The sequence below is a fragment of the Papio anubis genome, chromosome 2 (assembly GCF_008728515.1).
Source record: "Papio anubis isolate 15944 chromosome 2, Panubis1.0, whole genome shotgun sequence".
Taxonomy (NCBI): domain Eukaryota; kingdom Metazoa; phylum Chordata; class Mammalia; order Primates; family Cercopithecidae; genus Papio; species Papio anubis.
In genome coordinates, this window is record NC_044977.1 from 120,745,481 (window position 1) to 120,757,942 (window position 12,462).

The 12,462-nt window shown below is 40.0% G+C and overlaps 1 protein-coding gene across 3 annotated transcripts in view; it reads right to left on the bottom strand.

Annotated features, from left to right (window-relative positions):
• Positions 1–12,462, bottom strand: part of PRKCI (protein kinase C iota) — a 110,135-nt gene that overhangs the window by 44,780 nt on the left and 52,893 nt on the right. For all 3 annotated transcript variants that reach the window (XM_003894848.3, XM_009201376.4, XM_009201377.4), the window contains one exon: positions 1,772–1,861. In XM_003894848.3, coding sequence (XP_003894897.2) covers positions 1,772–1,861 — 90 coding nt within the window. The remainder of the gene's footprint in view (positions 1–1,771; positions 1,862–12,462) is intronic.

The following is a 12,462-nucleotide window of genomic DNA, read 5'->3' on the forward strand; positions in this document are numbered from 1 at the left end:
AAAAAAAAAAAAAAAAAAAGATAAAATGAAACCACTGCTTTTTTAAAAAAATATACTGTAAAGGAAAATACAAAGAAATAGTAACAAGGCACTGAAATGATTCATTATACTTAAGGAAAGATTTACATTTGTTTCACTTTTTTAAAAGTTTCCTAAGTCTGGTCTCACAGCTCTCAAAAATGTTCAATGAAATACTGCCAATACATTGCAATTAAATGCAGTATATTAAGAGGTTCTTCGGTGGGCACAGTGGTTGACACCTCTAATCCCAGCACTTTGGGAGGCCCAGATGGTAGGACTCCTTAAGCCCAGGAGTTTGAGACCAGCCTGGGCATCATAGTGATATCCGATCTCCACACACACAAAAAAGATTAGCCAGTCATAGTGGTGCGGCAGTGCCTGTGGTCCCAGTTACTCAGGAGGCTGAGGTGGGAGGATCGCTTGAACCTGGGAAGTCAAGGCTGCAGTGAGCTATAACTGCACCAATGCACTCCAGCCTGGGCAACAGAGCAAGAGAAATTGCCTCCAAAAAAAAAAAAAAAAAAAAGTTTTACATGACAAAAAAAGTTTGAGGATTAGCATAGTTGAATGAAATAAACACAAATTTGGAATCAGAATTCCTAGATTCACAATCCAGGTCTACAATGTGCCAGTTACATATATGATAACTGAGTTTAGGTTACTTCTTTTTATGCCACTTCCTACATCTCAAGGTTGCTGAGGGTTTTTTTTTGTTTTTTTTTTTTTGAGACGGAGTCTCGCTCTGTTGCCCAGGCTGGAGTGCAGTGGCGCGATCTCCGCTCACTGCAAGCTCCGCTGCCTCCCAGGTTCATGCCATTCTCCTGCCTCAGCCTCTCTAGAAGCTGGGACTACAGGTGCCCGCCACCACGCCCGGCTAATTTTTTGTATTTTTAGTAGAGACGGGGTTTCACCGTGTTCGCCAGGATGGTCTCGATCTCCTGACCTCGTGATCCACCCGCCTCGGCCTCCCAAAGTGCTGGGATTACAGACGTGAGCCACCACGCCTGGCAAGGTTGCTGAGGTTTAAACATACTAATGCCTCTAAAGCATCACGTAAATGGGCCAGGTGCAGTGGCTCATGCCTGTAATCTCAGTGCTTTGGGAGACTAAGGCAGGCGGCTCTCTTGAGGCAAGGAGTTCGAGACCAGCCTTGCCAACATGGTGAAACCCCGTCTCTACTACAAATACAAAAATTAGCCAGCCATGGTGGTGCACGCCTGTAATCCCAGCTACTTGGGAGGCTGAGGCGCACTTGAACTCGGGAGGCAGAGGTTGCAGTGGGCTGAGATCATGCCACTGCACTCCAGCCTGGGTGACAGTGAGACTCTGTCCCAAAAATAAATATAGGAATCATGTAAATAGTTTCACTATTAACCTTTAAGCAAAAGAAAGGATATTTAAGATACCTTACCTTTGGAGGTCACTATTTGTATACATTATAAAATTTCAAGTAGATGACTTAGATTCCCTAGACTCTCAATTTTTAACTTACATCATAAACTTGCTATGATACACTAAGAAATCACATTTTAATATCCAACGAGACATACAGAGATCACAAAATTCCCCAGACTGTAAGAAGCAGATTAATTTTACCTTCTATAGCATGTGAGAAACTACTAAATAAGGACAATTACTTAGGCATGAGTCACAGAGACTGAGAAAATGACATTGAGATTATGTTTCAAAATAAAGAGTGATTTCAAAGAAATTATCACTCTGGACGAGTATGAAATGACTACTCTCTTACCATGAATCAAGAGTTCAGAATCCTTGTTTAGCTCATAAAGTCTAAAGGCTTCTTCTAACTCCAACTGAGATGATACGGTACACGGGTCTCCTAAAAAATACAAAGGTAAAGTAATGGTCACTTTAAAACCCCTAAATGTGATGATTACTAAACAAATTTCATAATGTAAATTTTGAGAAAAAATAAACTCATATTTATAAACATAAATATGTGACAAGGACAAATATTTATTTATTATTATTATTATTATTATTATTATTTGGAGATGGAGTTTTGCTCTTGTCGCCCAGGCTGGAGTGCAGTGGCATGATCCTGGCTCACTGCAACCTCTGCCTCCCGGGTTCAAGCCATTCTCCTGCCGCAGCTTCCCGAGTAGCTGGGATTACAGGCATGCACCACCATACCCAGCTAATTTTTATATTAGTAGAGACGGGGTTTCACCATGTTGTCCAGGCTGGTCTTGAACTCCTGACCTGAGGTGATCCGCCTGCCTTGGCTTCCCAAAGTACTGGGATTATAGGCGTGAAGCACCACGCCTGGCTTAAGGACAAATATTTAGATATTTATTTAGACAATTCAATTTTCTGAAGTAGGTAACATAACTTCCATTTCTATTTGTACAAAAATACTACATGAGGTTCACAGACACTAATTTATATAGATATAAAATGTTGTTCTTTGGGTTTTCTTTGGTGAGACAGGGTCTCACTCTGTCACTCAAGGCTGAATGCAGTGACAGGATCACGGCTCACTACAGCCTTGACCTCCTGGGCTCAAGCAATCTTCCCGCCTGGGCCTCCCAAAGTGCTGGGATTATGGGCATGAGCCACCACACCTGGCCATTTTGTTCTTAACACTGTATATATCCCAAATACAGCAAACAGAATCTATTCCTGACCACATTTTTTTTTTTTTGAGATGGAATTTGGCTCTTGTTGCCCATTCTGGAGTGCAGTGATGTGATCTTGGCTCACTGCAACCTCCGCCTGGGTTCAAGCAATTCTCCTGCCTCAGCCTCACGAATAGCTGGGACCAAAGACGTGCAGCACCATGCCTGGCTACTGACCACAGTTTAAATAGTTACTGCTATGTGTCTAATGGGTATGGCCAAGAGCAGGCTTTCTGTTACTTGTTTCTTTAAAAGAGGAAGTGAAAGTAGTTCAATTGCCACAATATGATTAGTTACAAGTCTCCATGTAATCATTTTATCAAATTTTTCCCTTCACATGACAGAGCCTCCTCAAAGGAGTCACAGAAATGAAAAGCTACAAAACTATGGAAGAACAGTCACACTTGAGTTGCTATGAAATGTAAATGAACAGTTTTAGTAACAGACACACAGAGAAGGGACGGAAGAAACAACTCTCTTACCCAACTAGCCAGACAACTGAGTCATCCCTGGCAATCAATGAGGTGGCACATCTGCCTGGACTATGGCATTCCTTAATGAAAAAGTCATTCAGGCCAGGTGTGGTGGCCTGTAATCCCAACAGTTTGGGAGGCCGAGGCAGGCGGGTCACTTAAGGTCAGGAGTTCGAGACCAGCCAAGGCAACATGGTGAAACCCCCATCTCTACTAAAAATACAAAAATTAGCCAGGCACAGTGGTGTGTGCCTATAGTCCCAGTTACTCAGGAGGCTGAGGCAGAAGAATCGCTTGAACCCAGGAGGCAGAGGGTGTAGTGAGTCAAAATTGTGCTACTGCACTCCAGCCTGAGCAACAAGGCAAGACTGTCTCAAAAAAAAAAAAAAAAAAAAAAAGAAGTCATTTAGAGCCTAGTTTGAACCTGAGCGAGTGAGAGTGAGTCCTTTAGTCTGCCATTGATTTGCTAATTCCTGTAGTTACTATACACTAGATGCCACCAACCCTATCCAAACCACCAGCATACAGCTCAGTCTGCTAATTGAGAAAGAAAAACAAAGTCATTTTTCCTGGCTTCTCAAAGAAGAGTGCCTCTTCCTTTTTTTCCTCCCACTTGACCACTGCATCCCTACTTCCTTTTATCTTCTGAGCTCATCAGTTCCATTTCCATTTTTTCTTTCCTTCTATTTCCTAGCTCTTATCAGGCAAAGGAGTTTCTGAGTCTCCCTCTCAAAAACCTCTTTCAGGCCAGGCGCAGTGGTTTACACCTGTAATCCCAGCACTTGAGAGGCCAAGGTGGGTGGATCACGTGAGGAGTTCGAGACCAGCCTGGCCAACATGGTGAAACCCCGTCTCTACTAAAAATACAAAAATTAGCCGGGTGTGGTGGCACATGCCTGTTGCCCCAGCTACTTGGGAGGCTGAGGCAGGAGAATCACTTGAACCTGGGAGACGGAGGTTGCATTGAACCGAGATCACATCATTGCACTCCAGCCTGGGCAACAAGAGCAAGACTTTGTCTCAGGGGGAAAAAAAAAAAATCTCTTTCCCATTCAGATTGACACTCCATTCATTCAGTAGCCACAAATCTCAAGAGTAAAACTAGAGACTAAAACTGGAGGAAACAGGTGAGAAGATGAGAAAGGAAAAGCGGCAGGGTCTTTGTTTGTTTCACTACATACTTCTCTTTAATATTTTAAAAATCCTAAGTTTGTAATCTTTTACAATGAAACAACTTTTTTTCACATAGTGATCATATCCTTTCTCCATGTTCTTATCTTACACACATTTCTCAAAATGCTGCTGCCAGGTTTTAGCCCCAACACTACACCAAAACTGTGGTTGCAAAGGTCATGAAACCAGCTGCTGAAACCTAGGACATCTTTTCAGTCCTTATTCTAGGTGATCTCTCTTGTAGCCCCTGACAAAGTTGCCCACTGAGTATTATAGAAATCCTGTGTCTAGGTTTGTAAAACACTATTCTCTAGGTTCACCAACTGTTCTTTTTAACTGTTTATTCTGGAAAATTTGAAACATATTTCAAAATGTTGTTTTTCCCTATATACCCACCCACTTATTCTCTACCATGGCAGCATTCTGACAAAATCTCTATAACTCTAGATAAAAATTCCTTAGTATAATCCAAATATTGTTATTAACCTACAAAAACTAACAAGTATCTTAATTGACCACAATGGAACAAAACTAGAAATCAGTAACAAGATGGACTTTGGGAACTACAAAAACACATGAAAGTTAACAATATGGTCCTTATTAACCAGTGGGTCAATACAAAATTAAGAAGAAAATTGAAAAATTTCTTAAAAAAATGAAAATAGAAACACAACATACTACCAAAACCAATGGGATACAGCAAAAGCAGTACTAAGATTTGAGTTTATAGCAAGTAATAAGTGCCTATATCAAAAAAATAAGAAAGGTTCTAAATGAACAAACTAACGATGCATCTTAAAGAACAAGAAAAGTGAGAACGAACCAAACACAAAATTAGTAGAAGAAAAGAAATAATAAAGATCAGAACACAAATGAATGAAATTGAAACAAAACACACAAAAGATCAACAAAACATAAACCTGATTTTTTGAAAACATAAACAATATCAACAAATCTTTAACCGAACTAAAAATAAGAGACAAGACCCAAAGAAATAAAATCACAGATGAAAAAGGAGACAATACAACTGATACTGCAGAAATTCAAAGGATCATTAGAGGTCATGGTGAGCAACTGTATGCCAACGAATCAGAAAGCCTAGAAGAAATGGATAAACTCCTAGACACATACAACCTACCAAGTCTGAACCACGAAGAAATCCAAAACCTGACTAGACTGCTAACAAGTAGTGAGATCGAAGCCATAATAAAAAGTCTCTCAGCAAAGAAAAGCCCAGGACCCAAAGGCTTCAGTGCCATTTAAAGAAAAACTAATACCAGTCCTACTCAAACTATTCCAAAATATGGAGGAGGAGGGAATAGTTTCAAACTCATTCTAAGATCCAGTAATACCTGTCAGTATTACTAAAACCAGACAGATACATAAAAAAAAAAAAGAAAAAGAAAACTACAGGTCAGTATCTCTGATGAACATTGATGCAAAAATCCTCAACAAAACACTCCAAACTGAATTCAACAACACATTAAAAAGATCACTCATCATGACCAACTGGACTTTGTTCCAGGGATGCAAGGATGGTTCAACACATGCAAATCAATCAATGTGATACATCACATTGATACAACGTGATACAACGTGATACAACAGAATAAAGGACAAAAACCATACGATCATTTCAATTGATGCTAAAAAAAAAAAAGCCATTTGGTAAAATTCAACATCCTTTCATGACAAAAACCCTAAAAAACCTGGGGATAGAAGGAACATAGCTGAACACGATAAAAGCCATATAAGACAGACCCACACCTAGTATCATACTGAATGGAAGAAAATTGAAAGTCTTTCTTTAAGATTTGGAACAAGACAAGGATGCCCATTTTCAACATGGTTATTCAACATAATGAGACAAGAGAAATAAAGGGTCTCCAAATTAGAAAGGAAGAAGTCAAATTATCCTTGTTTGCAGATGATATAATCTTATATATTTGCAAAAACCTAAAGACTCCACAAAAAAAACTGTTAGAACAGATAAACTAATTCAGTAAAGTTGAATATGAAATCACCATACAAAAATCAGTAGCATTTCTATATGCCACAGCAAATAATCTGAAAAAGTAATCAAAAAAGTAATTCCATTAACAGTAACTGCAAATAAAATAAAATACCCACGAATAAATATCACAAAAGAAGTGAAAGATCTCAGCCTGGCACAGTGGCTCATGCTTGTAATCCCTGCACTTTGGGAGGCCGAAGCGGGAGGATCACCTGAGGTCAGGAGTTTGAGACCAGCCTGACTAACATGGAGAAATCCCGTCTCTACTAAAAATACAAAATTAGCCAGGCGTGGTGGTTCATCCCTGTAATCCTCAGTCGGGAGACTGAGGCAGGAGAACCACTTGAACCCAGGAGGCGGAGGTTGCGGTGAGCTGAGATTGTGCCATTGCACTCCAACCTGGGCAACAAGAGCGAAACTCTGTCACAAAAAAAAAAAAAAAAAAGTGAAAGATCCTTTCTTTACAATGAAAATCATAAAATACTGATGCAAGAAACTGAAGACACATGCATTAAAAAAAAAAAAGGAAAGATATTCCATGTTCATGAATTGGAAGAACCAATACTGTTAAAATGTCCATACTACATTTGGACATCTGTAGATTGAAAGCAATCTACAGATTCAGTGTAATCCCTATCAAAATACCAATAACAGTCTTCAGAGAAATAGAAAAAAAATCATTGTAAATTTTTTTTGTTGTTGTTGAGACAGTCTTGCTTTGTCGCCCAGACTGGAGTGCAGTGGCCAGATCTCAGCTTACTGCAAGCTCCGCCTCCCGGGTTCACGCCATTCTCCTGCCTCAGCCTCCCGAGTGAGTAGCTGGGACTACAGGCGCCCGCCACCTCGCCCGGCTAGGTTTTTGTATTATTTAGTAGAGACGGGGTTTCACCATGTTAGCCAGGATGGTCTCGATTTCCTGACCTCGTGATCCGCCCGACTCGGCCTCCCAAAGTGCTGGGATTACAGGCTTGAGCCACCGCGCCCGGCCAAATCATTGTAAATTTATATGGAACCACAAAAGACCCAGAATGGCCAAAGCTAGCCTGAACAAAAATAACAAAACTGGAGGAATCGCATTCTGTGCCTTTAAATTACACTACGGAACTGTAGTAACCAAAGCAGGATGGTGCTGGCATAAAAACAGACACATAAACTGATGGAACAGAAGAGAGAACCCAGAAATAAATTCATACATCTAGAGTGAACTCATTTTTTACAAAGCTACCAAAAACATAAACTGGGGAAAAGACAGTCTTCAATAAATAAGACTGTCAATAAATACTGCTGGGAAAACTGGATATCCACATGCAGAGGAATGAAACTAGACCCCTATCTCTCGCCATATACAAAAATCAAATAAAAATGAATTAAAGACTTAAATTTAAAACCTCAAATTATGCAACTACTAAAAGAAAAAACTGTGGAAACTCTCCATGACATTGGTCCAGGCAAGTAATTCTTGAGTAACACCCCACAATCACAGGTAATCAAAGCAAAAATAGTTAAGTGAGATCACATCAACTTAGGTTTCTACAAAACAAAGCAATAAAAAGAGTGAAGAGACAGCCCACAGAATAGAAGAAAATATTTGCACACTATGCATCTGACAAAGGATTAATAACCAGAATATACAAGGAGTTCAAACAACTCAATAGGAAAACAAATCTAATAATCTGATTAAATAATGGGCAAAAGTCTGAATAGACTTTTTTTTGAAACGGATCTTGTTCTGTCACCCAGGCTGGAGTGCAGTGGCATAATCTTGGCTCACTGCAACCTCCACCTCCTGGGTTAAAGTGGTTCTCCTGCATCGGCCTCCCAAGTAGCTGGGATTGCAGGCACGTGCCACCACGCCCAGCTAATTTTTGTATTTTTGGTAGAGACAGGGTTTCACTATGTTGGCCTGGCTGGTCTTGAACTCCTGACCTCAAGTGATCTGCCCGCCTCGGCCTCCCAAAGTGGTGGGATTACAGGCATGAGCCACCATCCCTAACCCTGAATAGACCTTTTTTTTTTTTTTTTTTTTAGATGGAGTCTTGCTCTGTCTCCCAGGCTGGAGTGCAATGACACAATCTTGGCTCACTGCAAGCTCCGCCTCCCAGATTCATGCCATTCTCCTGCCTCAGCCTCCCGAGTAGCTGGGACTACAGGCGCCCACCACCACACCTGGCTAATTTTTTTGAATTTTTAGTAGAGAGGGGGTTTTACCGTGTTAGCCAGGATGGTCTTGATCTCCTGACCTCGAGATCTGCCTGCCTCAGCCTCCCAACGTGCTGGGATTACAGGTGTGAGCCACCGTGCCTGGCTCCTGAATAGACATTTTTTAAAAGGAGACATACAAATGGCAACAGATATATGAAAGGGTGTTCAACATCACTGATCATCAGGGAACTGCAAATCAAAACTACATCAAGATATCATCTCATTCCAGTTAAAATGGCTTTTATCCAAAAGAGAGGCAATAACAAACGCTGGAAAGGATGTGCAGAAAAGGGAAACCTCACATGCTGTTGGTGGGAATGTACTTTAGTACAGTCACTACGGAGAACAGTACGGAGATTTCTCAGAAAACTAAAAATAGAACTACCATATGATCCAGAAATCCCACTGCTAGATATACACCCAAAAGAAATCAGTATATTGAAGAGATATGTACACTCCCATGTTTATTGCAGCACTATTCACAATAACCATGATTTGGAAGCAACTTAAGTGTCTAGCAATACAATGGGAATACTATTCAGCCACAAAAAAGAATGAGATCCTGTCACTTGCAACAACATGGATGGAACTGGAAGACACTGTGTCAAGTGAAATAAGCCAGATACAGAAAAACAAACCTTACATGCTCTCACTAATTTGTGGAAGCTAATAATTAAAACAATTGAACTCGGCCGGGCTCAGTGGCTCACGCCTGTTAATCCCAGCACTTTTGGAGGCTGAGGCGGGTGGATCACGAGGTCAGGAGATCGAGACCATCCTGGCTAACCAATGAAACCCTGTCTCTACTAAACATACAAAAAATTAGCTGGGTGTCATGGTGGGCACCTGTGGTCCCAGCTACTCGGGAGGCTGAGGCAGGAGAATGGCGTGGACCCAGGAGGCGAAGCTTGCAGTGAGCCGAGATTGTCCCACTGCACTCCACCCTGGGCAACAGAGCGCGATTCTGTCTCAAGAAAAAAAAAAAAAAAAATTGAACTCATGGAGACAGAGAGTAGAATGATAGTTGCCAGAAGCTGGGAATGATAGTGGTGGAGAGTGGGTACAAAACTATAGTCACACAGAATGAGTAAGATCTAGTATTTGGTTCAAGACCAGCCTGGGCAACATAGTGAGACCTCCGTCTCTACAAAAATTTTTTTTAAATGGCCAGGAATAGTGGCTCAAGCCTGTAGTCCCAGTAGACTGAGGCAGGAGGACTGCTTGAGCATGGAAGGTCAAGGCTGCAGTGAGCTGTGATCATGCTACTGTACTCCAGTCTGGGCAACAGAGTGAGACACTGTCTCAGAAAAAAAAAAAAAAAAAAGTTAGAAAAAGTAAAAAAGAAAAAAAAAGATCTAGTACTTGACAGCACAACAGGGTAATTAGAGTCAACAAAATTTATTGTATATTTAAAAATAACTAAGAGTGTAATTGGGATGTTTGTAACACAAAGAAATGATAAACGCTTGAGGTGATGAATATCCCATTTACCCAACATGATTATGCACTGTATGCCTGCATCGAAATAGCTCATGTACCCCATAAACATACACACCTACTATGTATCCATTAAACTTAAAGTAAAAAATTAACAAAAAAAGTCTGCCCATTTAAAATTTGGCCAAGTATTTCCAACTGTCCCCCAAAAAAGTTATGACACATACATTCATTCGACCAACAGTGTACCTTTCCTAATTTCTTTCTTTCTTTTCTTTTTTTTTGAGACAGTCTCACTGTGTTGCCCAGGCTGGAGTACAGTGGCATGATCTCAGCTCACTGCAACCTCCACTCCCTGGTTCAAGCAATTCTCCTGCTCAGCTTCCTGAGTAGCTGGAACTACAGGCGGCCCGCCATCATGCCCAGTTAATTTTTGTATTTTTAGTAGAGACAGGGTTTCACCATGCTGGCCAGGCTGGTCTTGAACTCCTAACCTCAAGTGATCCACCTGCTTTGGCCTCTGAAAGTGCTGGGATCACAGGTGTGAGCCATCACACCTAATTTCTTACAGATAATTACTATATTCTGCATTTTCCAATCCAATAGGTGAAAAGTGATGTCTCACTTTAGTATTTTAAAACTTCTTTAATTATTAGTGATTTTTGAGCCTGTTATTTATGAATTGGCTGTTTATACCTTATTATGTAGATTTTTCATCTATTCTTGACATTTATTGTACAATAGAGATAGTAATCCTTTGTTGTAAATGTTGCAAATATTTCCTCTCAGTTGTTACTATTCTTGTATACAAAATTAGGAAAAGTCTTCTCTTTCCAAACTTCCTTTTTCAAAATTTTCCTTTTATTTTTGAGCATTTATTTTTCCTGATGAAATTTTTGTCAGACTTAAAATCCTGTTGGAAATTTGGGAGAAATATTTTCTTTACAGATTGATATGTAGGGAATTCACTTTGTATAATGTGGCTTTTTCCCAAACCATTCATTCAAGTTTCATTTTATGACACTCTATTTAGTTTTTTGTTTCTTTATGTAGTTTCTTCAAATTTCTCTCAGGTTTATTACTAGATTTTTTCAAAAACCAGTTTTTATGTTGTTACTGTAGATTAAATATTTTCTTTGAATATACTTTCTGATTGAATATTTTCAATCTGTAGGGAGGAAAGTTACTGGTTTTCATATGCTCATTTTATAAATGTCTTAGTATTGATATTTTAAGAGGCTAGATGAAAAAGAGTGAGGTCAACATGATTTAATCACATTACACAGATACACTATTTTTGATCAAAACTCAGTACACTGATAAATAATAAGTCTAAGTGTACGCAGAGAAATTGGAAAAATGGTGTAGCCACTCTGGAAAACTGGCAGTTCCTCGCAAGGTTAAACAGTTACCATATGAAATGAAAACATACTCACACAAAAAGTTGTAACCAAATGTTCATAGCAACATTACCCACAATAGCCAATAGTCCATCAATTGATGAATGGATAAATAAAATGTGTATATCCATACAATGGAATATTATCCAACCATAAAAGGAATTAGTAATCACACTGTATAGGAAACATCTAGAATCAGTCTATCTATAGAAACAGATGGTGGATTAGTGGTTGCCTAGGTCTGGGGCCTGCAGAGAAAGGGATAGCGGGGAAACAAGTAGTGACTGCTAATAGATACGGGATTTTTTGTTTGGGGGGGGGTTGGTAATGAAAATGTTCTATAATTGATGGTGATAACAGCTGCACAGTTCTGTGATTATACTAAAAACCAATGAATTGTACACTTTACATTGGTGAATTATATCTTAGTAAAGTTTTTTTTAAAGAGTGTGGAGTCTAGCTTTTTTTTTTTTTTTTTTTTTGGTTTCACTCTGTCACCCAGGCTGGAGTGTGGTAGCACCACCTCAGCTCACTGCAACGTCCAGCTCCCAGGTTCAAGTGATTCTCCTGCCTCAGCCTCCCTAGTAGCTGGGATTACAGGTGTGCACCACCACGTCGAGCTAATTTTTTTTGTATTTTTTAGTAGAGACAGAGGCAAGGCTGGTCTCAAACTCCTGACCTCAGGCGATCCACCTGCCTCAGCCTCCCAAAGTGCTGGGATTATGGGCGTGAGCCACCACATCCGGCCAGAGTCTAGCATTTTTACAAAAGTAAGTTTGCCTGCAAAGTAGCAGGAGCAAAGTTTACAAGTCTGTTTTATTTTTTCTCAAAGAAATAAAGTCAGTCATTAAAAAAAAGACTCCCTTTTTCAGTTATGTAAATTTCTCTCATTTTGCCACAAATATGAAAGTCAGTATCATCATTATTTCTTTTTTTTTTCCTTTTTTTTTTTTCCTGAGACAAAGTCTCACTCTGTTGCCTAGGTTGGAATGCAGTGGCATGATCTTGGTTCACTGTAGCCTTGACCTCCCAGGCTCAAGCAATCGTCCTATCTCAGCCTTCCAAGGTGGGAGCTGAACCCCACAGGCTCATGACACCATGCC